Source organism: Halyomorpha halys, unplaced genomic scaffold (assembly GCF_000696795.3).
Source record: "Halyomorpha halys isolate HHAL.00 unplaced genomic scaffold, Hhal_1.1 Scaffold1105.1, whole genome shotgun sequence".
NCBI classification, from domain to species: Eukaryota; Metazoa; Arthropoda; class Insecta; order Hemiptera; family Pentatomidae; genus Halyomorpha; species Halyomorpha halys.
The window spans coordinates 267,423-293,621 of NW_027115192.1; the positions used below are offsets into that span (position 1 = coordinate 267,423).

A 26,199-nucleotide genomic window follows, 5' to 3' on the forward strand; every position below is an offset into this window, starting at 1 on the left:
GCATATATATTGAATATTAAATTATACTAATATTGAATATCAGAAATCTGCTTTAAGGTTCTGTATGTAACACAGCTTCAACTTGTTATACAACAAATTGCAGCAACTTTATTAAATTATTTATTTTTATTGTAAATTCATGGTAAAACTTAAATCGGTTTCATTACTATCATCAGTTTTTTATATGGTCCATTTAGAAGAAGTTCTTTCTTTTTTTTAAATAACACAAACAATACAAGTAAATGATGTGTGGATGAATGACAAAACTAGAATTTGAAATAGAGAGTATCCGTATATGTAATTACAATCCAATGATAGTGTACAATGCTAGAAGGAAATCAGGAAATTAATGCAAACTATTTTAACAAAATTGAAAAGTTACAATCACTATTTTAAAATAGTGAATCCTGTTTATTAGGGTGACTAACTGGTGTAATGTTTATTTTAATTTTTAGGTATACTGACTGGTTTAATGTTTATTTTAATTTTTATAAGCTCTGAAACAATATAAAATATAAATAAAGTATTCAAATTTAAAACTCTTTCTTTATAAAGTAAGTTTAGCATGTATCCAAAAATAATTTGAAAACGGAATATTATGCATTTATATCTATATCCCTGGATATCAATTAAACATATTTGATTTTATTTTTCTAACTTTCAAAATAAAGTTTGTTATATTCGTCCTAACATACTGAAAACAAATAAATGCTATAATGAAATGAACTAGTACAGGAGTTTGGTGGAGTAGGTACATAAATACGCCGCCAGGTAGCGCAACAAGCACCACTGAGCTATACGAAACGAATTGCACGTTGGTGGAAGTTCTTTTGTGTTTCTTAGTTATTATTCCATTCCATTGTTTTATTTATTAATAATTTTATATAAAACCAGGTGGCTATCACTACTAGATTCAACAGAAGTCATCTTAGATGGCTTTTTCAGGGCTGTACCTCAACGATAGTTGTTTTTATTCTGTTTGGTTTGATCTCTAAGCAGATCTGGCTGCCATCCATTGTGTCGGCATGGCGGGTTTTTAGGGAGTTTGAAAGAAGAGAGTAAGTTGATTTACCTGTTTGTATTACTAGGTAGCTTGGTATGAAATAATTTGTGTAACTATTAATAAAGATTTATCCGTAATTATCTTTTGCATTTACTCTATTATCTAAGGTAATTAGATTAGTATGAAATGTTACATTTGATACATAATAAGGAGAAATGGTTTTATATCATGATTGCTAGTATTTATATAATAATGATATTAATTACTGATCTAATTATGACACTATTAGTTAATGGTCCAAATAGATTTTGTAGTAGTTTTATTGTGGACAACATTGTTTTAAGTGATAATTTTGGTTGTGGTATTATCATCAATGTTGTTAGACCTATTTAGTGACTTTCTAAATAAAATTTTTCATACAAATGTTAACTTTTCCAGGCAAACTAACATTCAGGTACCAACCATGATGGATACCTTAGGTATGTTCCCACAACCAGTTCTGACAGTATGAAATTGTTTGAAGTATGCGTAGCATAGGTTTTTGGAGGGAAACTCCATACTCGTTTGAACAGACCTCTTGATTAGTACCTAGTTACTGATACAATAATCCTATTGTATCAGTTACTTGATACTAATCAGTATAGGATGCAGTAGGATTATTGTATCAGTTTTGGTATATTTCCAGTTTAAGCTTAGTTTTAGTTCGTAAATTAATAATTTGTTTATTTTTGTTAGTAATATTTATTATTAATAATTTAAAATGAAAAAAACTTGGTCTATTAGGCTCCGAAAAACCCAGAGCTGTTTAATTATCACTTTCGTTTCTGTTCAGTTTAAAAGTTGACATGAAGTTTCTTAATAATTTATGGTATTCTTTTTGGGTTGGTGTTCTGTCTAATAAATTAGATTGGAAATTTATGAGCTATTGGACAAGCTAAATGGGCAAACGATTTCTGATGAGAAGATGATCAGGATGGTCCAGGAAGATGGTTTGGTCAGTAGAAATTAATACTAATTAGTGTTACTTATTATATTTATATTAATTTGTATCGATTACACCAACTTCTCATATTAAATCTAAGGCCAACAATTAATACTTCATTTGGAAAAAATATAACTATATTATTTACCTATAATGCAACACCTGGGTCTATTGGATCCAGTTAGAATTAATTTTTGCATTAGTGATTCCGAACCAGTAGTCTGCAGACCATAGGAGATCACGTAAGCCTTGGGATAGGCCACAGTTGTCTGGCAACACATATTTTTGTGACGATTTACCATTTAAAATATTTTATTAAGTTAATGTATCAGTTGAAACTTTTTAGCAAACAATGATCCATAAAACTGTCTCAAAATGCAGTTTTTAACAACCTAATTTTCAGATATTTTCCAAAGGGGGCCCTACTTTGACCCAATTCGAGTGTGGGGTGGGCCACATATGATTTAATTTCTGATATAGTGGTCTGCAAACTTCTAGGGGTTAGGAACCACCGTTTTATATCAAATCATGCCTTCAATATTTATTTCTGTACTTATTTATTTCTTTATATGGAAACATTATAGAACCTAAAAAAAAAAAAAATCAGAAAATTAGTTGGCTTACAACACCAAAGTATATGACAAATAAATATCATTAGAGGTTCCTCAGACCCACCTGTCATGCTGATAGTCAAATATGAAGCAATTTAAAAAAAACAACATTGCTAAAAAAAAAATTAAATAATAGAGAAATTAATGGGTTCTCATATTAAAAAAAAAATAATGAAATCAAAATAGACATCCCTGCAGTTCGGTTTATTCTAGGATTTTTTTTAACAACCACTTTTAACTGTCCAGAACGGTTCGGAGTTTACTTAGTACAGATTTTTGATGGAAAAACCCATGCTACACATGCTCTATGTAGTTCTGGACTGTCAAAAATGGTTGTTGAAACAGACCTATCTGATTTGAAACTTCACACAAATTTTTAACTTTGAAAATTTTCGAGGACCCTGCTCAGTATTTACAATTGAAGGGTAGCTGCTCTTCACCTATTAAACTGGTGGAAGATGCTCCAGGAGGGCAATGACCCAGGATTGTCGCACCGATTGAAAAAGATGAAAATCGTTGATAACTAATTTTATTTTTAAAATACTTCAATATAAATAAAAAAATTTACTTCGTAATTGCAAATGCAAAACTATGTGTTGGAAATAATAATGAACCTAAGTATCACTACAAAATACAAAAATTAAATTTAAATATGATTGGATAAGCTAACATAAATGTTAATTACTTATTATAGTTTAGTTTCTTTGAACAAAAATGGCACTGTCAATATTCTCTTTTCATTTTGTGAAGTAGTGAATTGAAATTTTATTTTTTATTGTGTTGGTTTATCCAAATATAAATATAAATTAAAGAATAAAGAAGCAAAACCATGTAGATTTATTTTCATTAGAACCATATTCATCTGCAAAGTCAGAAGCCTAAAATATCTACTACACTGAACTACAAAGTTTAATTTCAAGATGTTAAAAAAATAAAGACTTTATTGGTTGAGCAGCCAACTCCTATGAAATAATTAATCATTTTTGGTGATGTTGAAGTTTGCAAGAATAATATCTGCTTACCAACATTTTATGCTTCATTTCTTAAGTATGGTGCAGTTTATAGTAAAATTGCTAACTTTCACAAGTATGTGCTACCATTTAGTTAGCAAGTTGGTTTGTTTCATACTTAGAAATATCTTGAACTTTTGTCATTTACAAATATTGGCCACATGCCCAATCCAATTATTTAAGTTAAACAAGTTAATTTTATGTAAATCTATCAATTTGTAAGGACACACTGTTGGTGGTAAATAAAATTTTTAATGCTGACAAAGATTTCACAATGATTTAAGGAGGGCTTGGACAAATTAAAATATTAAAAACTAAAGACTGTACCAGAATCTACTACCTATATCGGATTAGTATTTGCAATGAGTGGCTTCGGCTTAGTATTTATTTTCACTTTTTTTATTTTATAGAATAACTTATACTACTTTAATCATATGTCATCACCAAATATCAGTTTCTACTATCTTCCTCAGTCTTACGAGTCTCCTTTATTATTCCTCCATTCATCACTCCTTCCCTGACGCATTTAAACTAGTTTCTCTTAGGGCAACCTTCCTTCTGTTTTCCCTCTATTCTCCATTTTATGCCATCACCCCTCTTCCATCCTTATCACATACCCCAACCACTTCAGCCTCACAAGGATATTCTCCATTTGTTTTACTAGCTGTCTTATTTCAATGTTTGAACCTTTTTGATGCCAAGAGACTGCACATAATAACCTCCAATAGTCTATTTCTTGGGCTAGGAATCATTTTTATTGAATCTTATTAATTCTCCAGTATTCAGCTGAATAGAACCCTTTTCAGGAACAATTTATGTATAATTTTTGTTTTTGTTTTTAAGGACACTGTTTTACTGCACAGTAGTGATTTTAAGATGTTAATAATAATCACTATTATAAAACCCTTGGTATAGTACTTTAAAATTTAGTGCTTATATAGTAATAATAAAGTTAGTGAAACCATTATTATTACATCATAAGTTTAAATTAACAGTGACTATTTTCAAAGTTATACATCAGTTTTTGACTATAATTAATAGAATTTCACTCAATAGTATGAACGAAAATGTAGCTAACCTCTTAATTAGAGAATCAAGCTCAAAGTTTAATTGAATTCTTTAACTGTGAAAGATAACTAATTTATTTTTGATTGTATTTATCAATCATTATATTTAGGTTCTACTAAATTGAAAAAATAAAATTAATGGCGAGGTTAGAAGTTGGAAATGCTGATTATTTTTCAATTTCAAAATTTTTCGGCTTACACATTCTGTCCAAAAATTTAAAAGTTAAAATTTACAACACTATTATCCTCATTGCTGTTATTTACAAATGTGGCCTCTTTTGCTAAGGGATGAACAGTGCCTCAAGGTTTTTGACAATAAAGGATTAAATAAAGTATTCGAATCGAAAAAGGATAAGAAAAGAAGAGAATTTAGAAGGTTACACCACACCGAATTGAGGGAAAAGTAACTGGTAAATATAATTCAGGATGTAGCAAGGCAGAAAATATGGTGGGTATGGTAAGGTTGTAGGGCTTAGTAACAAACGGGTCCCTAAAATGTTCATAAAGACTTAATCAAAGGGTAATCATCTGAAGGATAGAACAAATCATAGGTGGGAGGACTTCATCTATACTGATCTGGTAGATTTTAATTTTGATGGACGTCACTGGAAGGATGTTTGTCGATACCAATCGGTGCTATAGGCATCAAACCTTGAGTTCACTAAGCCTACATTATTAATCATTTATTGGAACATATTAATAAAATCTTTTAGTGATAACATTTAAACATTATTATTTGATAAAAATTATTTTTATAAAAAAAAATTTAATATAATTTTATCTTAATTCAAACTATGTTAAAAGTTATTTTATGCTATCTTATCTCTGACTATTGATGTTTAATATGGGGCTTGTCATGCCCCTCCATGAAACATAGTTGATTGTGCATAAACATTTATATGACCCTGACAAAATATTATTTTAACTTTGATTAGACTAATTTTTTAATTCATATTGTAAACAAGTATAGACAGGAATACATTAAATGAGAAGGCCAAGAGATTGTTTAGGATAATATAATTAAGAGTTAAGATTTCATATTCTGAACATGGATGTACAAATGAGTATTTTACATGAATCCATACTATGTATGTATAGTTTCATTGTATATAGTTTTTGGTAATGAAACTATTCTTAGGAATGAAAAAAAAAATATTTGCTGTTTTTCCTTTGTAGACATAGTTCACAAAAACCTGCTACATCTTTCTCTCAATTCATTTCATCCAATAAAGTCGTATATACTAGAAGGTTCTTAATGCAATTGAAAATTGGTTCAAACTCATGGATTTGATCAAAAGGGGCTAAATCCATTTATGTTGCTATCTTCTGTTAAGAATTTTTAAATTTCAATGTATTAACACTTTTGATGATGAGAGACAACATATGATCATCTCCAGTAGCCTATTTCTAGGGCTAAAAATCTTTCTTATTGAACTCATCAATTCTCTAGTGTTGATAGATAGTAACCCTTTTGAGAAACGATTTATGTATAATTGGTTTATAAGGACACTGTTTTACTGCATAGCTCTGAATTTAAGAGTCTAATAATGATTCCCATTGTTTATGCTTTTTTCAGTGTCTATGTCTAATAAAAACCTGCTACATCTTTCTCTCAGTTCATATCAACTAATAAAGTCATATACACGAGAAGCTTCTTGAGCTTAAAAATGTGTTCAAACTCATGGCTTAGATCAAAAGTGGCTGTTGCTGTCTCATAAGAATTTTTTTATTTAATCACTTAAAATTATATCCTCTTATATAAATGTACTTTATAAAATTTTTTTACTGTGAGTGACAAATGTAGCCAGTGGCTGTGTTCATAAATATCTTGTTCAACTTTTATCTAATTTCATGGTAGTTATTATATATTTCTGTACATGTAGCCTTCCACTTGATTAATGCCATTTAATGTGGATAAATATTAGCTCCTCTATTATCACTCAGGTAAACTTTTAAGCATTTATTCATCTAACCTTTCATTTTCGGCACAACTAATGCTTTTAGTGGTCCTTGGAGAGCTGATATACTTTTCCCCAGGCCTCTTTGGCTGTCATACGCATGACGGATTGTCCTGTTTTCTTCAGATTCTTGGAAATGTTATGTTTCTATCTTTTCTTCAGTCTATTAAGCCTTGAGGCCTTACTCCATCCAGATTTCCTGTCTTTTGCTCACTCATTCTGATTATGTGGCTCAGCGATCAAATTCTTTGCACTTCTAAGAATTGAGAAACACTCAAATCATTATGAAGTGTATTCATCTCATTGTGTTTCCTGCGTTAAAATTCTCTTCTACCTGTCCATAAATGCATTCTAAGATCTTCATTTCAAGCCTGTCAATATGTTCTGCTGGTGCTTTACGCTATGGCCAGGTTAAAATTTTAAGCAATAATTAAATTGTGATATAAATTATTTACATATAAGTACTCGAAAATGAAATTTATTTGGAAATAATCACTTTTAGGTTTTTTAATATACTATTGACTACCCTTCCATTAAATCACAATGAACATTTGTTATACCTTTATTAAAAATTTCCCTTATTACTTTCCAAGCAGACCATAACCAGTTTAATTAAATATTTTGAACTTGGAACTTTTTATAGGCGTTGATTTAAGGTTTTACACTTTAAACAGCAACAAATAAAAACAATAAATATTTTTAGCTAAATTACTTTGCTCTTTGAAACATTTTTAATTGTACCTTTATTCTACAATTCATCCTATATTAATACCAATTAGAACAAAACAGATGAAAACATTTATAAAATCAACTCAATTAATAAAATTTATTTTACTTTTCAAGCTATTTCTACTGAAAAAAATTGAAATACATTAATTTTTTTTTATAAATATTATTATTATATAGTCCATATTTATTTTCTAATTACATAAAAGAAAACACAAAATTATTAGCAATTTATTTATTTGAATTTTTAAAAATTATTTAGTAAGATCAATATTGAAATTATATGTAAGTTTGGTTTGAAGATATTTGTCATTTCTTGTGAATTATTTATCTGTCTTATCCCATTTGGTGTTGTAAAGATTGTATTATTTTTTGTTTATAGGTTAGTTTACTTGGGCATATGTTAATCCATACTTAATTCTCTTTGGTCTGGTCTTTGTCCAGCTTCACTGTGGTCTTCATTTGTGGAAATAGTCTTTAAGGTAATTTTTCTAATTATGATCACTTGCTAGTTATTCATAGTATTTGTATTATTTATTTTTTAATGAAAAATTAAAATATGTATAGGAGTAAATTGTTTTAAATGTAGCACTTGTTTCTTTACATTATTTTATTCCTATTGTTTTGAGCCTTTATTAGTCATTAACATACTTTACATTATAATACATTTATAAATTAAAAACGTAGTGGTTTGGGTTTCATAAAGATATTCCATTGGATCTGTCTGTATATTTATATCATTTTTTTTTCTGCAATGAAAATAGGATATACCAAAATCAATGCTAATTTTATATTAATTGTAAACACTCCTTGATTTGTTTTAAATGTTGTTAAGGTTTAGTAATGTTGAATAATGGTCCATAATATTTCCTTTAAACTAATGGGCCCAAATGGTTTATCTCTTAAATAGATTTAATTGATTATGAAAGATATTTACTATCCATTTTATAAATTAATGTGGGAAGGTGTAGTTGCAAACATTCTATTATTAATATATTATTATTTGTTACTTATCATTATTAATAAATTTATTTTCAATAAAATATTGACTTCTTAACATTTTTTAACTTTTCTATTTTTTATTACTTTTTTTAAAGGTTCTAGTTTAAATTTATAAGGTTTACTTAAATTATGAATTATATAAATTTTATTAATAAATCTCTAAATACCATAATTATTTTGTTTGATTTTTCTCAAGATAATTACATTTTAAATAAAAATAATATTGAATACATATATATGCCCACTTATAAACATAATTTATCCAAAACTAGACTATCAAAGTTGATTTTTATATGTTATATATATAAATATATATGGTTTTAATCATTAATAGAAGGGATGGGTAGTATTTTATTTCGAAATTACAAGCTTAATGTAAATATTAAAAATTATCAAAGATTATCATTCTTTGAAACTGCTTATCATAAAAGTTTTAATTTTCAATCTCACCAGTTATTCAAGTTTTGTCGGTATTTTCACTAAAAATAATGGACTATGCACTGAAAAGAAGGTCTTTGGAGAAGGATGGGAGTGCATTTTATGCCCGTTGCTGAACCCTTAAATTACAGGTTTAGACTGGAAAGTCTGCTATTTATATATTTGAAATAAATATGTAATTTTTAGTATGTATATTTGTGTTTTTCTTTTATATTTAGGTACTCCCTGTTTCTTTGTAAAAATCCTTATAATTGATTTCTTCAATGTCAAAACTTTATTATTATTATTTTTAACTTCATTACTGATATAAAAATAATTTATAGTAAAAAATAATTTAAAAAAAAACAAAGCATGTACCAATATTAAAATGATAACTTATAAAACCCATTTTATTGTGTTTAATGAATTCCAGTTCCTTGACATTGGTTGAAATAAAGACATAAATGCTTCATTGTTCATTGTGTTTCTACATGGGAAAGATGGGTACTGAATGTTTCATAAGTCATTGGAATGACAGTCTATTCTTTGTAATAAACAATTTACAATGCACTGGGAAATTATCATTCTGTTGCAAAATAAATTTTATTGAGGCTCTGAAAAAAAAAAAAACTAGTATCTCTTAGTTACTGAATTATGTTAGACATAAGCTAGCCTAGATTTATTGTGTTAATCTAGATTTTACTTTTGAATCAATAGGTGTCAGTAATTACTCAATTCTTGAAGAGCTTAAAAATCCTCACCATTCATGAAAGTTCTATTGCATTTAATGATTTGAGATAAAAATGTTTTATGTGAGCAATATTTTTTTAAGATTTTGGAAATGTTCGTTTTCATTTCTTTTAAGATTTTATCAGAATCTTATTCAAATCTATATAAATCTTGTTTACAGCTTTGGATAGTTGATTTATTATTTTCTATCTTTATATAGTTATCTCTGATGTCATCCTTCTAGGTATATTATATAAATTTAAATTTTGCAATTATATATTTTTTTGCAATTTAAAAACATCTTCTGAGGTAAATATTATTACTGATAACAGTAATAGGATACTTTAAGTGATTACTTTGAGGCAATAACTTATTGCTTTGCTCCATCAGACATGTAAAAAATTTATCTAAGTTAAAGAATATGCGATACTTTTTTAGGCAATTTTGTCTTTATCTTTCTTTACTAAATGTTCATTATATCAATTATTTTGTTAATATTATTATTATAAGTATGATAAATAGTCTTTGATAATCATTATAATTTTATTGTTAAATTATTAATTTGAATACTTTACCTATCTAATGAGAGACTTGATTGATGATATTATAATTTTAAATGTGATTAAAATTACTATATTATTAAAATGAATGTTTTAATATTAATCTGCTTGTAATATACTAATTTTTAATATTCATTTGTTCTTTATAATTAACTGCTCCTACTAGAAACACCTCTATGATTTCAATTTTTTAAATTATATTATAATTAATCTTAAGCTTGCAGACCGAACAGAGAAATAATTATAAATTTGCTATTAGACATCAGAACTTTAAATTACAGTAGCATGCCAAAATCTGCAACATTCGAAGGTATTTAAAAATCATAATAAGGAAATTGTCTTAAAATGATGGTAACTTGTTACTTTGTGACACTCGAAGCAATATTAGGACAGTCACAGGTTTGAATATATTTTCGTTTATACCACTGCCCTAAGCTTATTATCAAAAGTAAAAACATTGTTTTTCAAACTTTTATTTTTTCTGCTACATAGTGTCAACACCTAAAAGAGCAACTTGTTCTCCAGCATTGCCAAGTTACCTAGAAAACAACGTGATCTTTTTGGTCTTGATGCTATGCCGCAGAACAATAGAAGTTTAAAAAACAGTGCTTGTAATTCTGATATAATAAACAGTGCTGCAAAAGGATACAAAACTATTAAAACCCTTGTAAAGTAATGCCAGTTTACAGTACCTATTTCATTTTTTCAGTCAGGGGGTACAAACAGTAAAAAAAAACAGTACAAAAAATCATTTTTAAAAATTAAATTTATCGTGATTTTATCAGTCAATTGTTGGAATCATTTGAAACAAAAAAAAAAGAATTTCATAAAAGTACCAGATACAAGTTGTACCGCTTCACACATACTCCAGCAATGAACATCTTAGTATCAGTAACAAAAATTATTAAATTCTAGTTAATAACTGCACATGCTTGTTTCTTTCTCAACTCATATTTTGTTCATTAATATTTCTAATGTTCATATTGTTGCTTATATTACTGTTATCAAGCATTATTTTTATTGAAATAATTTTGATTTAGGAAAGGTATCTATTTCTCTGAGCTAGTGTAGGTATAATATATCATTCATTACCTCTTATTATGCTCTCATCTATTCAGACTAATAATTGTTTTAATATCATAGACATAAAGGTTTATTCCACAAATTTTTTTTTTTAACTATCTCTCATCTTTATTTACATATTTATATATATTCTTTTTTAAAGTGCTGCCCGAGACGATGGGAGATAAAAATGAAGAACATCAGAGCAGTAAAACGGATCAAAACAGTGAAACGAATCAAAATAGTGAAACGAATCAAAACAGTGGAATGAATCAAAACAGTGAAACGAATCAAAACCGTGAAATGAAACAAAACAGCGAAACAAAACAAAACAGCAAAAAAAATGAAAAAGATAATAAACAAGAAGAAAATGATAATGAAAAGCTCCTTCTCGGGGAGGCTGCTGGTTTCTCTCCAAGTTCCAGGATACCACCTTTCTGGAAGACAGACCCAGAACTGTGGTTTGAAACAGCAGAGACTATTTTCGCTTCTGGAAAAGTGACCAAGAGTGAGATGAAATTTCAAATAACTGTAGCTAACTTGAATTATGATATAATTAATGAAGTTGCTGATGTGATTAGGAGCCCTCCTTCTGAGAGCCCTTATGAAACTCTCAAGGATCGGCTGATAAGCATATTTGGGGAATCTGAAAACCAGAGGATCCATCGTATTTTATCAAGCAGGCGTCTTGGAGATGGTGAAAAACCATCTTTATTCCTAAAAGATCTTCGACGCTTGGCAGGACCAGCCTGTTGCCCCAAACTCCTTCGATCAGTATGGCTTGCAGCAATGCCGGATAGAATGCAAGGTGCCATCTCTGTAATCACAGAAAACGATCTCACTAAGCTTGCTGAGATTGCAGACAGGATTGCTGAGATTTATGAACCACCACCAGTATTCTCTGCTCCCCCAAAGACCTCTAGTTCAAGGCATATGACGACCCGATCTTCCAGGGAGAGCCTCCAGCGAAAGTCCAGATTAGAGGAAGCGATAGAAAAGTTGACTCTAGAAATTAATGAACTCAAGTCTCAACTTTCAAAGGGTAATTCACAAACTCAACCTCAAGAAACACCTAGACAACGAACAAGGCCTATATTTCTGAACCTTTGCTTCTATCACCAGACCTATCGACATCTAGCCCGCAACTGCCGACCACCTTGTGATTGGAATAAGTATCCAAATCAGAGAAACTAATCGCTGCAAATAGCAAGCTTGGAATGTGAACAATCACTCAGCTTCTTTTAATAGATAATTGGTTTAATTAATAGATGGGCTATTGTCTAGTGAATGATATAGCCTAAATATCTATGCTGTTAAAAATATGAATTGGCAATCTGGTCTCACTTTTAACACAACAAAAGGAATCCCTTTTAAGACAAATGTTGATGTCTATTTGGCCTTCATGACTGGACTTTTGCTCAATTAAACCTAAGCTTCGCCACTGCAAATTAACAACTTCTTTCTTCTTCATTCCAAAGGATTTCAGAAACCACTTCTTCATCAATTGTCATTATTCTTAAGTTCCTGACTGTGTCTTACTCTCGGACCCCACATAATTCTTTCAATGAAAAATATGACATTCTAGTTGCATACAGCATTGCTACTTCGCCATTCTTTTTCTCCAACTAAATCGAATCTGTATACACTACTGGTGTAGGCCTCTAATATAAAAATTTTCAGCCATCTTAATCATTGACATCACAGATGTTAGCCATTACTCTTTCATTTCAAAGGATTGCAGAAATTACTTCTTCCACAGTTAAGTTATACTTAATTCGCTAGCTCTATCGTACTCTTGGGCCCCACTTATTTTTCTCGAGCACAGTGTTGATGTTCCAGTCGGATCCAGCATTACTATCTCGGCCTAACCTTCGTCTGCAACTATATCAAATCTGATTGTTGTCAACCTCCACTGTGAAATCTTGCGATCATCATTGTCCTCTCCAATGCTGATAATATCCATTGTGCCTTCATTATTTATCTTTTTACTTCGAAATTACACTTTCATAAAAATATTCCTAAGTCGCTGACACAGCCTTGCTCTCCGTCCCCATATAGCTTTCTTGAAGGCAAAAATGAGATTTTGGCCAGCATTCCTACCTTGGCCACACTTACGTCTGCAATCTTATTGAATAAGAAAATACTATTACAGGCCTACATCTAAAAAGTGCACAGCCATCGCAATCCTTGCTATTGCAGATTTTAGTGATGTTATCAAAATTATGTTACTAACTCAGTTTTATTCTTGGGCCCTACACTCAAAGTCAGAAATGGTTCCATTCCATTTCCATCCAGCATTGTTACCATGACCACTTTTATATCTGCAATTTTATCAGATCCATGTAAATCTAAAAATAATTTGAATTAATATATTTTATAATTGTTATTTGTTTAACACAAAAAACTTTTGTACTTCCTCTGTTTTTTAATAAAAGGCTGTGTAATATTTTAAAACTATGTTTCATATTTCATCCTGATTTACATATTTTAAAATTATAGTCCATTCATGTAAATTCATTAGTGCAAACAACATAAATGTTTTCATAAATTACGTGGATGGTATTCTCTACTCTTGTACAGAGAAAAAGTAAAACCAAAAAGAGAGGGCTTGACCACTTGGTGCACTGGTTTACATTGAAGTAGGTGAGATTTACATTGGAATTTTCCCCATTTATGTAATTACCTAGAAAACCATTTACTTAATCTCAAGTATGAACTGAATATAAATTGTAGTAGATGATATTTTCTGCAATTTTGTTCATCATTAATGAAAATACATTTATCCATTCTCGAGAAATTTATACTTTAATCAAGAAATTCAGCTACTGTTGTGCAAATAGAGAAATGAGGCAGCTCCTACTTCTTCCCTGCCACACCCAACAGATTATAAATTAAAAATATTTACAGATCATGGTATTTCCCATTTATATCATGATTCTTAATTGTGTAAAATCATCTTATGATTTTTTTCTGATCCTTTGCAATTAATCTGTTACTAAATATAAGACATTTTTCTTCATAGATTTGATAATCATGATAGCTATTTATAGGTCAGAGGTCAGTAAGTTAAGGAGAGAGTACATGTAATTACTAATTGGTGCCAGTGTGGATCAATAAGTCCACTGTTGTGCTGTTTTCATGATAAGCATTCTCTCACTCTCTATTTATATTTTTATTTTTGGTGTTGTTAGTTTATTTATTCTGATAAGTTGCTTAGTTTAAACCAAAAACAGCAACCCTTATCATTTTTCTGTTTTTCTATCTAGTATTAATATGTGCAGTTTCTTTTAAAATGAGGTTATAGGACATAGTTTTAATAAAAAAAAAATTAATAATATAATTTTTTTTCTATTCAATCTACTCCTATTTCTTTTTTAATAAATAACAGATACAATGACATACAAAATATGTGCAATTAATCTGGCTTGATAGGCTAAACCAGGAGGTCTTTCCCAATGAAGATTTCACTGGGCTTGTTATATTTAATCTTAAAGTACTGTAATTCCTAAGAAAGAGAGGAGAGAAAAACAGTAATATTAAATTTAAAAAATTGCAATGAGACCTTCATCCTTCAGTGAAGTTTTTGTTATGAATATATACTCATATATATTTTGATAGGATGTATAGCTTAACCATTTCTTCAGATTAACTTGTAAAAATAAAGTGCTGAGTAACTAAAATAAAATAAGTTCCGTAAAACAAAACAAAATAACTGACTTTGTGAATACTATTAAAACTTAAAAATCATTTATAAGCTTAATTTAACTTATGTAGTATTTATATATTTTTTAAATTATCTTCAATTGATCCAATAAATTTAACCACATTATTTATTAATATATTTATCACCTTTATATTAAGTCTTAACATTTATTATGTGTTTTGCATTATAATTTTTACCTAATATATTAGTTAAATTAGTGTTGGAGTTTGTCTTTTATACAATCCAGAATGGTTAATCTTTATGGAGAGCTGGTTGACCCTTGCACTCGATTGACAAACTCTTGATACCATCTAGGATGGACATAAAAAAGATTTTATTTTAAACTTAAACTTTCTGGCTGCACTGAACATTTTTATTCCCACAAGTTTCAGTTTTTAGGTGTACACATCACATTTGTAACATTGGGAATTTTAATCTTTAAAACTAAGCCTTAAAAAATTTTTCAATTCATTGTTAAAAAACTATCTTTTTTTACCCCACTCCTAATGGTTCCATACCAGCCTTTTAATGATGATTAAGAAAACTTCCCTTTTTTATTTCTGTTGTTAATTACATTTTGAATTTGTTTTATATTTTCTATGCTATTAGCTTTAAAGGACTGTAAAATATTAATTATAAATTGAATCAAAACAAGAACTAATAGTTTTTTCTTTTATTGAATAATAATTTTTTTTTTTTTTTTTTTTTTCGTACCATTGAATAATAAAATAATTACAAAGAACGGTTTATTCAAGGAAATAAAAATTCAAGTTGACGGGTATAAAGTTATATGAGATAGTTAATTATTAATTCCAAAGGATCGCTAATTGAGGGTACTTTGTAGGTTAGTATTTGTGATATAACACACTGTGTGACAGCTTCTATTCATAAATTATATTTCGTTTTGGTGATATAATATTCAAAACAGTCTATTCACTGCACAAATACAAGTTTTAATGTAATAATCTGATTTTAATCATTATCCTACAAGTAATTAAGCTTGAATCAGATGGATTTTCACTTTGTCTGAGACACTTTTTAAATTTAGTCTCTATGGGTTAAGTAAAAAGAAAATAGTTTCCTTAAGGAGTACACATTTTTACGACGTTACCATTGAACTAATATTACTATGTTATTTTAAGTAAGAAGCCTTCACTACCTTTGCTCATTAATGCTGTTTTAGTTGCCCTATTGCCTTCAAAAATTATCAACTAATATGTTTTCCAAAAATAAAAAAAAAAATTAATAAAATTTTTATATTTCAAATTAATATATGGGTTAGTGAGATATTTTCATTTATAGTAATGTGGTATTTATTATGGTTTAAATCTACAGTCAATTTTATCCTAATTGTCATCAGTTATTAAATATTTTTACTTGATATTATTGTATAGATGACACAGTTCAATAATTATTATTTTCAATAATTGGCGTGTGTCGAAAAACCATACTTAGACTGAAAGGTAAATTAAATTATTAACATGTTCTCCATAATATGATGAAGCTTCATTAATAATGTTGAGGCTATTTATAATAAATTACAATTCTGAACAAAAAACAATGACAAAATACAGTAATTTTTTTACACATTATCAGTGTTAGTTATAGTTTACACCTAATATTTACCATCACTGATATTTAGATATCATCACTTATAGTATGATACTTCATAACTTCAAAAAAAAAAAAAAAAAAGTCAACACTTCTATCTAGAGACATCGCAATAAAATTCTCAAAGTCTAAAACAAGTAAGTAATGTATCTCACAAAATTACGATTTAAATCAGTTGTTTGTGAAATGATGCATTGATTTTTTAAAATATTAAAACAACACTTTTTTTTTTACAGGGTACCAGTGCTTAACATATTTCAGTCCAACTTAAAATAGTTTTTTTTTTCCTTTTGAAAATGAGTACCCCAAATTATATGTTATAAATAATCAATTCATTATAAGCTCTCCTGCGACCTAGAAAAAGAAATGTCGTTTCTTCACACGTTGGGCGGAAGAGGCAATTATCAGGTGGATGTAGGGTTATTTTCTTTTATGCTATTCTATACAATAGTTTTACTTCTACAAAGTTTTAAAGTGCCAAGATACATGTAACATTTTATTATATACATGATACCTTATGTTTATTCTTAGTTATATGTTTTAATGAAGTTAGTCAAAAAATAATTTTATAATTTATGTTACTTTATTTTATCAATAATATTGATAATAGATCAAAAACAAATTGTTCTCTTAGACCAAGACTTGAAACATTTATATTTTTGAGGTAATATATTTGTGTCTGGCTCTAACATAAGGTTTATACTGGTACAAATACAAATATCTATATAAAATAGTTGTACTCAATTAAAATTCTAAATGTGTTTAATTATTGTGTTATGCTATTATTGTTATTATTTGTCATGTTAATTATTGTTATGCTGCTGTAGAATAGTATAGAAGTTTTATATGTAGAAGCACCTTTTATCTGAATGATTTATGCAAGCTTGTTGATATATCAGTTTTGAACTTAAAACTGAATATGAAAAAGTTAAATATGTTTCACAGTAATTATCAATCAAAAAATATTTTTATGTCACTTAATAACCCTGAATCCAAATAAGTGATTCTAAATGGTGTCATTTTATCTTTATTCCTATCTGCTTTCATATCAGGATGTATCTTTCTCCTTAATTACACGACTACTTGAGATAAAACTTTAAACATTTTGAGAAAAATCATCCAGTGTAAGAAAATTTCTAGTTAAATTCTGAAGTATTTTAAGGTAGATATTGATTGATTCTTTTAGGTTCATTTTTAACACGGTTTTTAACTGCTGGACTGAATTCATTCATTAGTTGTGTTTTTAATGAAACAGTAATATCAAAATTATAATAATTCATAAAAAATGTATTGTATTTGTATTTTTCATATGATTCAAATTATGACGGATATTTGAAGGTAGAAATATTCTTCAAAATATGTCAATCCTTCTACCATATGGTTAGTGTTTGTTTGGTTATACGGTAGAGCGACCGTGGATGGCATGACAGATGGACAAGCTTCAGTAACAGGAAAGTAGAACTCAGCAGGAGCTCGCACTGTTCAAGTCTTGCATCCTCATGCCCGTGATACTTAAAGACGTATCATTTCGTCTTTACCATTATATTTTCGCAATCTCAGGAGTTTCGTTCTATTCCTTAAATTTCTAATATCATAATCTGCGAAATTTTGTTAAAGTAATTTTTAAAAAAGTTGTGATTATGCTTTATCCACCAGTGGCTCTGGCGTCACAGTCTTCGTTTTCAATTGCATCCTGCGAATATATACAAGACAAGATATTTGTTAAATAAAAAATGACTAATTATACCAATTGTCCCCTTTGTTTTTTTACCTGGGAAAGACACGTTCATGAATATATCCTTAAGATTGAAGGAAATAATTTTTTTTTCTGCATGTTATGGTTAAATTGTTACGGGATCGCCGATTTAAATTTTACTTTTTTGGTGATGCTAGGTCGAATATTCTTGTTAATCCGTACTAGAAGCATATATAATTTAAAATATATTTTATAAAACCTCTTATCGGCTGCCATTTCAAAACGCATTGACGGATGGTAATAACGAGTTCCGAATATCATCGCGAAATAACCTACGAATTTGGTACCAAAAACACAAAACCTCAAATTTTGAGTATTTGATTACACCATTCAGACAACTTTAAAGAAATGTTTCCACCTTTGCTATCTGCTAGTGATGCATCTATCAAAAATATATTTATTTAATTGAAAAATAAATTTACACATATTTTTAGATATAGTAAATAGTAAGTAATATTCAATTAATTTTTTTTTTTCAGAAATGAGTATTTTAACCTTAATCTAGATAAGATTAGAGTGCTACCAATGGCTAGTTCTATACAGGCCTGTTTCATTCCAAAATAACTGAGTACAGTTGTAAATTTCAATATATAATAAAAAAAATCTAGATAAGCACTTCTCAATGTTTCAGATACACCAATAGAATAAATAAACTGTTGAAAATTGTAAAGAAAATGAATGGCCATGACAACAGTACCAGAGGACTTCACGCTAGGGAGATTGCGAGAGGGAACTGGAAATCAAATCTATCTCCAGGCAGTTTGCTAATAGAGCAATTAGTTCACCTCCAGGGCTCCCCGCAAACAGATTAGTCCATCATTCGGAGCAAGTCTTATGCCCTAATACATTAAACAATGGAATAACAATTGTAATTTACATTTCAAAATTTAGTAATAAATATCATAAGCCTTTTCAGTATATTTGTAAATTTTACAAATGTGTGATTTCGAATTACGAAAATTCTTTTGAAGGCTTAATCTTACGCCTAGATTATAAAACCTATTCACTATAAGACGAAAAACATAATTGATATACCTGCTCTGATAAGGTATCTAGTGATCAGTATTGCGCTATATAGTAAAGTAGTTTGTGTTAACTCTTTTTGTGCCGATATGAGTATATTATAGTACATAAGCGAGAGAAAAAAAAAGGGAGCCAAAAAATCACATAACAAAAAGAATTCTGGCTTCCTTTAAAATTTGAGGGCTTAAGTACATAAAATAACCCCTGCCCCCTACCCCCCCTCCCAATAAAAATAAATACTGTCCACTGGGTTTTCTCAAACGGTCAGAACAAATTTAGATTCAGTACCAAAATTAAAAATCAATCCATGATGAACATATTTTTTTTTTTTTTGGTATTTCGAAAAACTTTTGAATTTTTTTTTATTCAGTGTTATAATAGATTATTAATTTAAATAATGGACGATTTCATAGTCATGTTTTAGTTGTTCTGCTATGAAATTAGACCATTTTATATCGTTTTATAAATTTATTTTATGATAATATTCTCTCACAATGCCAATAGTCAGACTCTTTCGTTATCCAACAATATATCGTTGTTTCCACTTTACACAAATTCGAATGTGCTATGAACTACAATATACCATCGGTTAGCACTCAAAGGGTTAATGTCTACTTCACTTCCATTCCACTACATGTACATAATGATCAGGAAACGTGGACGGGAAGAGAGATCGTTTCGGGGAGTCCTAAAATTTGTAAGAATATAAGGAAGGTGAAAGTTTTCACATAACCAGGGAACACAAGGCTGCTTGATCGTCAAAAGTTAGTGAAAGTAGTTCTGGAGATTGTCTTTGTGATCGTATTCTGAGATGTATGCTCATTTTATGGAAAAATAAAACCGTTTCAACTTTTCGAATGTTTCTAGCTCAAAATTATGGCCTCTTTGCTTGGAACATAGGATTTTATTGTTGGTGACAGACGTAAGAGCTTTCCTTTTTCAATTAAAAAAAGCTGCAAATAAATTATAGTTTTGAGTGACGTTTGGGCAAAGAATTTTAATCAAACTCATTTTAATAAAATTTCCTTTTCCTTTGGAATAATATGAAATGAAGGCATCCGTGGCGACCCATTCAGATATGGCCAGGAGCGGAACAAGGAAAGTGCGGGCAGTAACGACAAAACATTACCTCACAAAACAATAAAGGAGTTTCAAGAAACTCGGAGAAATATTTACAGGAGTGCAACTTTAAATTTTATTAGTATTATTTTTATTTATTTATATATATTTTTTTAAAACTTATTTATCCATTCAAGAGTTTCTTGTAACCGGCTTTTTATTATATTTTCCGTTGAATCTAAGCGTTAGTCTTGTTCTCGTAAAATGTATTTATTTGTTTGTTTTTTGGTAAACTGATCTACTGCTGTGACTATTATTGATAGTCTGATCTCACAATTCCGTCTAATTTGAATTGTGAATTTGTTTAGCGGGTCACTGAAGAGGATCTTGGAGGGTAAATTTGTTGATCGGGTGAATTAAAAATTGTGAAATGGTGAAATTTAAGGAACAGAAAAGGGAACGAAAAAAAAAGGAATGAATTGAAATATTTGTATTTGGTGTATAGACCGAAATTGATAGTAAAAGGAAACTGTAGGGAAAAAAAATGTTTTCTTTCTATTTTATTATACCATGTAATTTATATATGTCCGATTACGGATTGATAAGTATGCTGTGTGACATAGCAACATGATGTATTTGGGCAGCATCGATGAATAAAGTATTTCCCTCTCTCTCTATTCATAATACTAGTAATTCTCTTGTTGATTTGCTTTATATAATTATTGGAAAAAAAACTCTAATATATAAAGTGAGATCTTGATATCATTATTTTCAAAGAAAATGTGGCCAGATAGGAGGTTGAAAAGATTAATATTCGTAAATTTGATTGGGGATCCACCAATTAGAAGAATTATGTCTTTACATCTTGAGTTAGTGTTGATGGAGGGTTGCTAAAGTTTGAGTCTTTTCGAAACCAAAATCGTCCATTGAGTTACCAATCATGAACTCTATCTTACCCTCTGATTTTTGTCCGAGATTCAGCGCAGTGATTTGTGGCTACTGCAGTAGCAGTGTGTCATCTTTATCTTTATTAGATAGAATCAAATTTCGATTCGATTCGAAAGTTTGATGATGGGCTTATGCTGTCAGGATCCGTACCAGAATAGAAGGCTCTGCGGGCTGGGGCGTAGGTCCCAGAGGCGCGCGGTTCGGAACGTGGAACGTCGTGAGTTCGATTTCCAGCTGGGTCAGTTTTTTCGGCTGTCCCGAAAAATGAATTTTGACACTCACATCTTGGTTAGCACTCAGCGGCAACTCACGTAGCTTGTAGACAGGGGGTGGCTAAAATGACCACTAGGCCCACTTGCCGGACTTCTTCCCCCCACCAAATACAAAATAAAATAGATCCTTCGAGTTTTCTTAATTTTTTATTTGAAGTAGAATTATGTGTTAATGATATGTCCAACTGAATATGTTTTTATTTTAAACAACAATAAAATTTAAAACGTGTGGTAACAATTTATTTTTTAAAAATACAAATCACAGTTTGCACAAGTGCGGATATAACTTCATAATGAACAGGTTAAAGTTTACACATCGTATTTTTCAGTGAGATTAAACCTGTAACAAATATATTATTGAAAATAATATTAACCATGATGATGAAAAGTCAATTATTATTGTTTAACAAAGTGATATTTCATTTATAATATAAGAATAATTTAATTTTATAAAATAATGCAAGTTACATTCAAAATAGTTATTAAAAGAATACCTCACCAATGACTAGTGTAAGAAAAACAAAAAAAAACAACAGTACATTTTAATATTCTTAATTCCTTGAATTTCATTAATTATTAATTAAATAACAAACAACAAATACATTATTAGTTATTTAGTTTTTCTATATTAGGAAAAATAGAACAAGTAAAATGTTTGGTTTTTTTTTTCTTATTTATTGTAACATTTGAATGTTTATTTCCACTACCTTATTATGTATGCACTTTAAGAACTCGTGAGCTGTTTCACATTTATTAGCTTTAGCTGAAACAAAAAAAAAGTATAGAATATTTTAAATATAATTATATTTTTAGTTTATAGTTAAATTCATGGAATAAGTATAAAGTGGTACCTGATACATCGCATTCATCAATAGCTTCGAAAAACTTTATCTTTATTTCTTCGTCTTTTATTATTTCCTCTGGTATGGCTTTTTCTTTTACTCTGTCAATAGATCCATCTTCTTTAAACTAATAAATCAAACATAGTATGTAAATATCACATTCTGCATAGGATCGTATGGTATGTACAATTATTTCCAGCGAATATGATATTTTTATGCAATAGAGTAAGAACCCGTTACCTTTTTACATATATAAAAGCTAATGCATACATTTGTTTTAAATATTAACAATAATATTTTAATATTAAAAATGATTTTCAATTAAACACAAAAATTGAATATAATCAAAAACATTAATAATAATTTACTTGAGACAAAAGAATTTAAAGCTCACAAAGAAATAAGAAACGGGTATGTAATATAATCGTATAATGTAAAACGGAATATGATTTTTAAAATAAGTTGAAATAAACACAATTTGTTCATAATCAAAAATATCTGAACTCCGTTAGGTCGGTTCTTTCTATATTTCAGAAAATGTGAAAATTTTATCTTTCTCATTTTGATCTTTCGTTACCTTAAACAGTTTTGATAGTACAACTACACATAATACATGTTTCTTATTTATTAGTAATTTTGTTTTCCCTATTTTTCTTTGTTTACATAAGGAACTAATTATTTTGTTGTTTTCTGATAATTTTGGGTTATATATATATATATATATAACACAATAGTGAATTTAATTTTTTGGGGGAAGTATGTTTTAAAGAATATTTTAGTGTGTTTTCTTCCAGAAAAATATGATCTCAAATAATTTGAACTGTTTCTTTTATATAATAAGTATAATATAACATGATACAATGATTCTTACCACTCCCTTTTGTTCCAATGCACAAGCCATAACACACTGCGAAAGAAACAAATAAATTAATTTTAGTTATAACTCACTTTGCTAATTTCCATATAAATAGGTACATATTATTATATACATATATATTAGATTAATTTCGGTTGCTGAATTAATTCTCCTTCATCACGTAATGCAAGAACATATCAATGAGAATTTGTCTATTTACTGGAAGATATCTTAAAAAATATATTACAAGAGGGAAAAAAAAATACAGAATTGATAGTAGTAATGAAATTGGAATGCAAAAAATCAAAGGCAACTTCGTCATCGATGAGGGAATCACCTTTTTTGGAAAATTTTATTCGATTGGACTAAAGGCAAGTCCATCTTATCATGAGTCATAAACTCGCTTTGCTTCGATCCAAAAAACAATTACCATTAGCGAGATGTACAAAAATAAAAAAAATAGTGGGAAGTAGAATAATGAAGAAAAATAATATAAATTGAATAAAAATAAAAGAAGAAGAATTTGATTTCTGCAAAGCATTCGACCAATATGTAAAAAATTCTCTTCAGAGTTCTCCCTCCTCAAAATGACCAGTAATCTAAATTACTGCTGATTTAGACAATGAATTTCTTTTCTTTTGAAAAATTTCCAGAACCTCCGAAATAGTATCCGTGATATCCAAGCTACCACTTACATTTAAAAGATCCTCGAAAACTTTGAATCGTTTCTGGGCCTGAATTTTAAATTGAACACACAGTTTATGAAGTCGAATAAGTGATAAGATACAGGATTATTATAACAGTCCAAAATAGATCTTCGGTATAAACACGTTAAAATATTCATGATAAAAACAAATTTAGCTAAATATTTAAAACAAGTGGTAAACGGCTTGGATTTTAATCGGAAGAAAATTATAAAAATAAAATGCAGACTGCGTAACTTGAATAAGGAAGAGACTCTCCCCCAATTTCTTGGACGATGATCGATCTTCAGGATATTTTGGATGAAATAATAAGGCCTTTAACACTAGAAGATAAGTAGAGATAAAAGACGGGTTTTGGCCCAGGGCATAGAGGCTTTTTGGACTTGGGACCCAAGCCTCGACTTAACCAACTTAACACTGGGCACGTGACCTATAGAGGGAGATTTGAATTTAAATTCTCCAGTATAGATCACGTGAACAAATGCTGGTTTTGATTGATGCCTAATGATCACGTGATTGGCCACGTGAGTGGTTAAGGTTAGGTCGAAGTAGAAATTTAAATTAAAATCTATATCACAGCCCTCGAAGAATGGTGTCGTAATTGGAGGATTAAGATAAATTCCAACAAATCCCATCAAATCACTTTTACCCTTCGTCGTAAACCTACTGACTGCCCTACAGTTTCATCTAATAATGTTACTCTTACTCCTGTCGAACAGATCCTCTTCCTTGGACTACATTTGGACAAACGATTAACCTGAAATCCTCACACAAGACTGAAAAGGCAGGAAACTGCACGTCGATTTCGACTATCACAGCACTTACTAGACAAACGGTCTAAACTTCCAACATATTACAAAAGACTGATCTACATGACTGTAATAAGGCCAATCTGGACATATGGAGTAGAGCTTTGGGGCTCCACTAAACCTTCGAATTCCTCTCCTATTCAATCCTTACAATCTAAAATCCTTCGTAAAGTCCTCAATGCTCCTTACTTTGTCACAAATAAAATCATACATAAAGACCTTAATGTTCCCTATGTAACTGATCTAGCCCGAACCAGATATCACTCCTTCAATTATAAACTCTCCAACCACTCAAACCCCCTAGTTTCTAATATTGCATCCTCTTCCATTCCTGACAATCCTCCGAGGCGCCTGAAAAGAAGATGGCCACAAGACCAGCTAATGTAAAATGTCATTAGAGTGCTACCAATGGGTAGTTTCTCTACACGCCTGTAATACTCCAATTTAACTTAGATCAGATTTAATAAATGTATTATAATGTACAGTAGTAAATAGCAATAAATATTTAAAAACAAAAAAAAATTAAAATCTCCCGCCACAGGTCGCATGGCCAATTATTCGTTAATGAGAAAGACTGGAGTCTTGAATGAACCAGGACGAGATCAAAAATGGATCAAAACTGCCAATGAAAGATATTTTTAGTATAAGTACCTTGGCTTTTTCCGGATATGCAGGATCGTTATAATCTAAAAAATAATAAAGATGTTTTATATTACTTTTACTTGAACATATTTTTAATATCAATAAATGATATAACTAAAATTGAGAATAATTCAATTGAAATGATACTCACTTAGCTTATGAACATCCCCATCATAAGCAAGATTTTTCTTACACTCAGAAATAAGATCATGAAATGATACTGATTGAACCTAAAAAAATACAAGAAAAAAATCGCGTTTATCATAAAATGAATTCAGTTATGTATATTAAATTTATTATACTTTGCATTCATTGTGTACCAGTAATTATATATAATGAAGCAATTAAATTAACAAATATTTATTTAGTTTTCACAAGTATAGTATTAGGTTTTACGATTAACAAGCAAATGATTAATAAATAGATAAATTAAATGGTATCAATAAATATTCTATTTAAAAACACCCATTAAAAGAAGAAAAATAATGTTGAAAGATTTTGTGTTCCAAAGAACACCGACAATAGAAAATTTTTTGAAACCATGACAAATGTAATTTATTGAAATAGATTTACAACAAAAATCAGATTGATAAGAATAATTTAATTTATGATCTGTAAATAATAATTTAAAATAGAAAAACAGTTCCAATCGGGACAATTCAGATATTGTCTACTTTATAAGACTTAATAATTATGAAGCAATCTAAAAATTGTATTTCCGTTTCCATAGCTCAACTTCTTCCTTAGTGGTTCTTCTAGAAAATTCCATATTTTTTCATCCAATTTTTTCTTCATATTGAAATTTGTTTTTCAAAATGCAGCTTATACGAAATTCGTAATAAAATTA

General features: G+C 29.2%; 2 protein-coding genes across 2 annotated transcripts; one reads left to right on the top strand and one right to left on the bottom strand.

Annotated features, from left to right (window-relative positions):
* Positions 1-878: 878 nt before the first annotated feature.
* LOC106688338 (THO complex subunit 2) lies at positions 879-13,581 on the top strand. Its single transcript, XM_014432752.2, has 3 exons — positions 879-1,058; positions 7,740-7,839; positions 11,291-13,581. Exon 3 carries the CDS (start codon positions 11,305-11,307, stop codon positions 12,319-12,321), a length of 1,017 nt encoding a protein of 338 aa, XP_014288238.1. The 5' UTR covers positions 879-1,058; positions 7,740-7,839; positions 11,291-11,304; the 3' UTR covers positions 12,322-13,581.
* An 8,142-nt stretch (positions 13,582-21,723) lies between these two features.
* LOC106688336 (uncharacterized) lies at positions 21,724-25,582 on the bottom strand (the record flags this gene model as incomplete). Its single annotated transcript, XM_067052281.1, is given in 6 exon segments — positions 21,724-21,839; positions 22,207-22,262; positions 22,351-22,468; positions 23,213-23,248; positions 25,362-25,396; positions 25,504-25,582. Coding segments are annotated over 6 exon segments (330 nt in total), but the record flags the coding sequence as incomplete, so codon positions are not given.
* Between the last annotated feature and the right edge of the window lie 617 nt (positions 25,583-26,199).

Bases quoted from the DNA above. Each gene is read 5' to 3' on its own strand.
- LOC106688338 (XM_014432752.2), top strand. From the start codon at position 11,305: ATGGGAGATAAAAATGAAGAACATCAGAGCAGTAAAACGGATCAAAAC.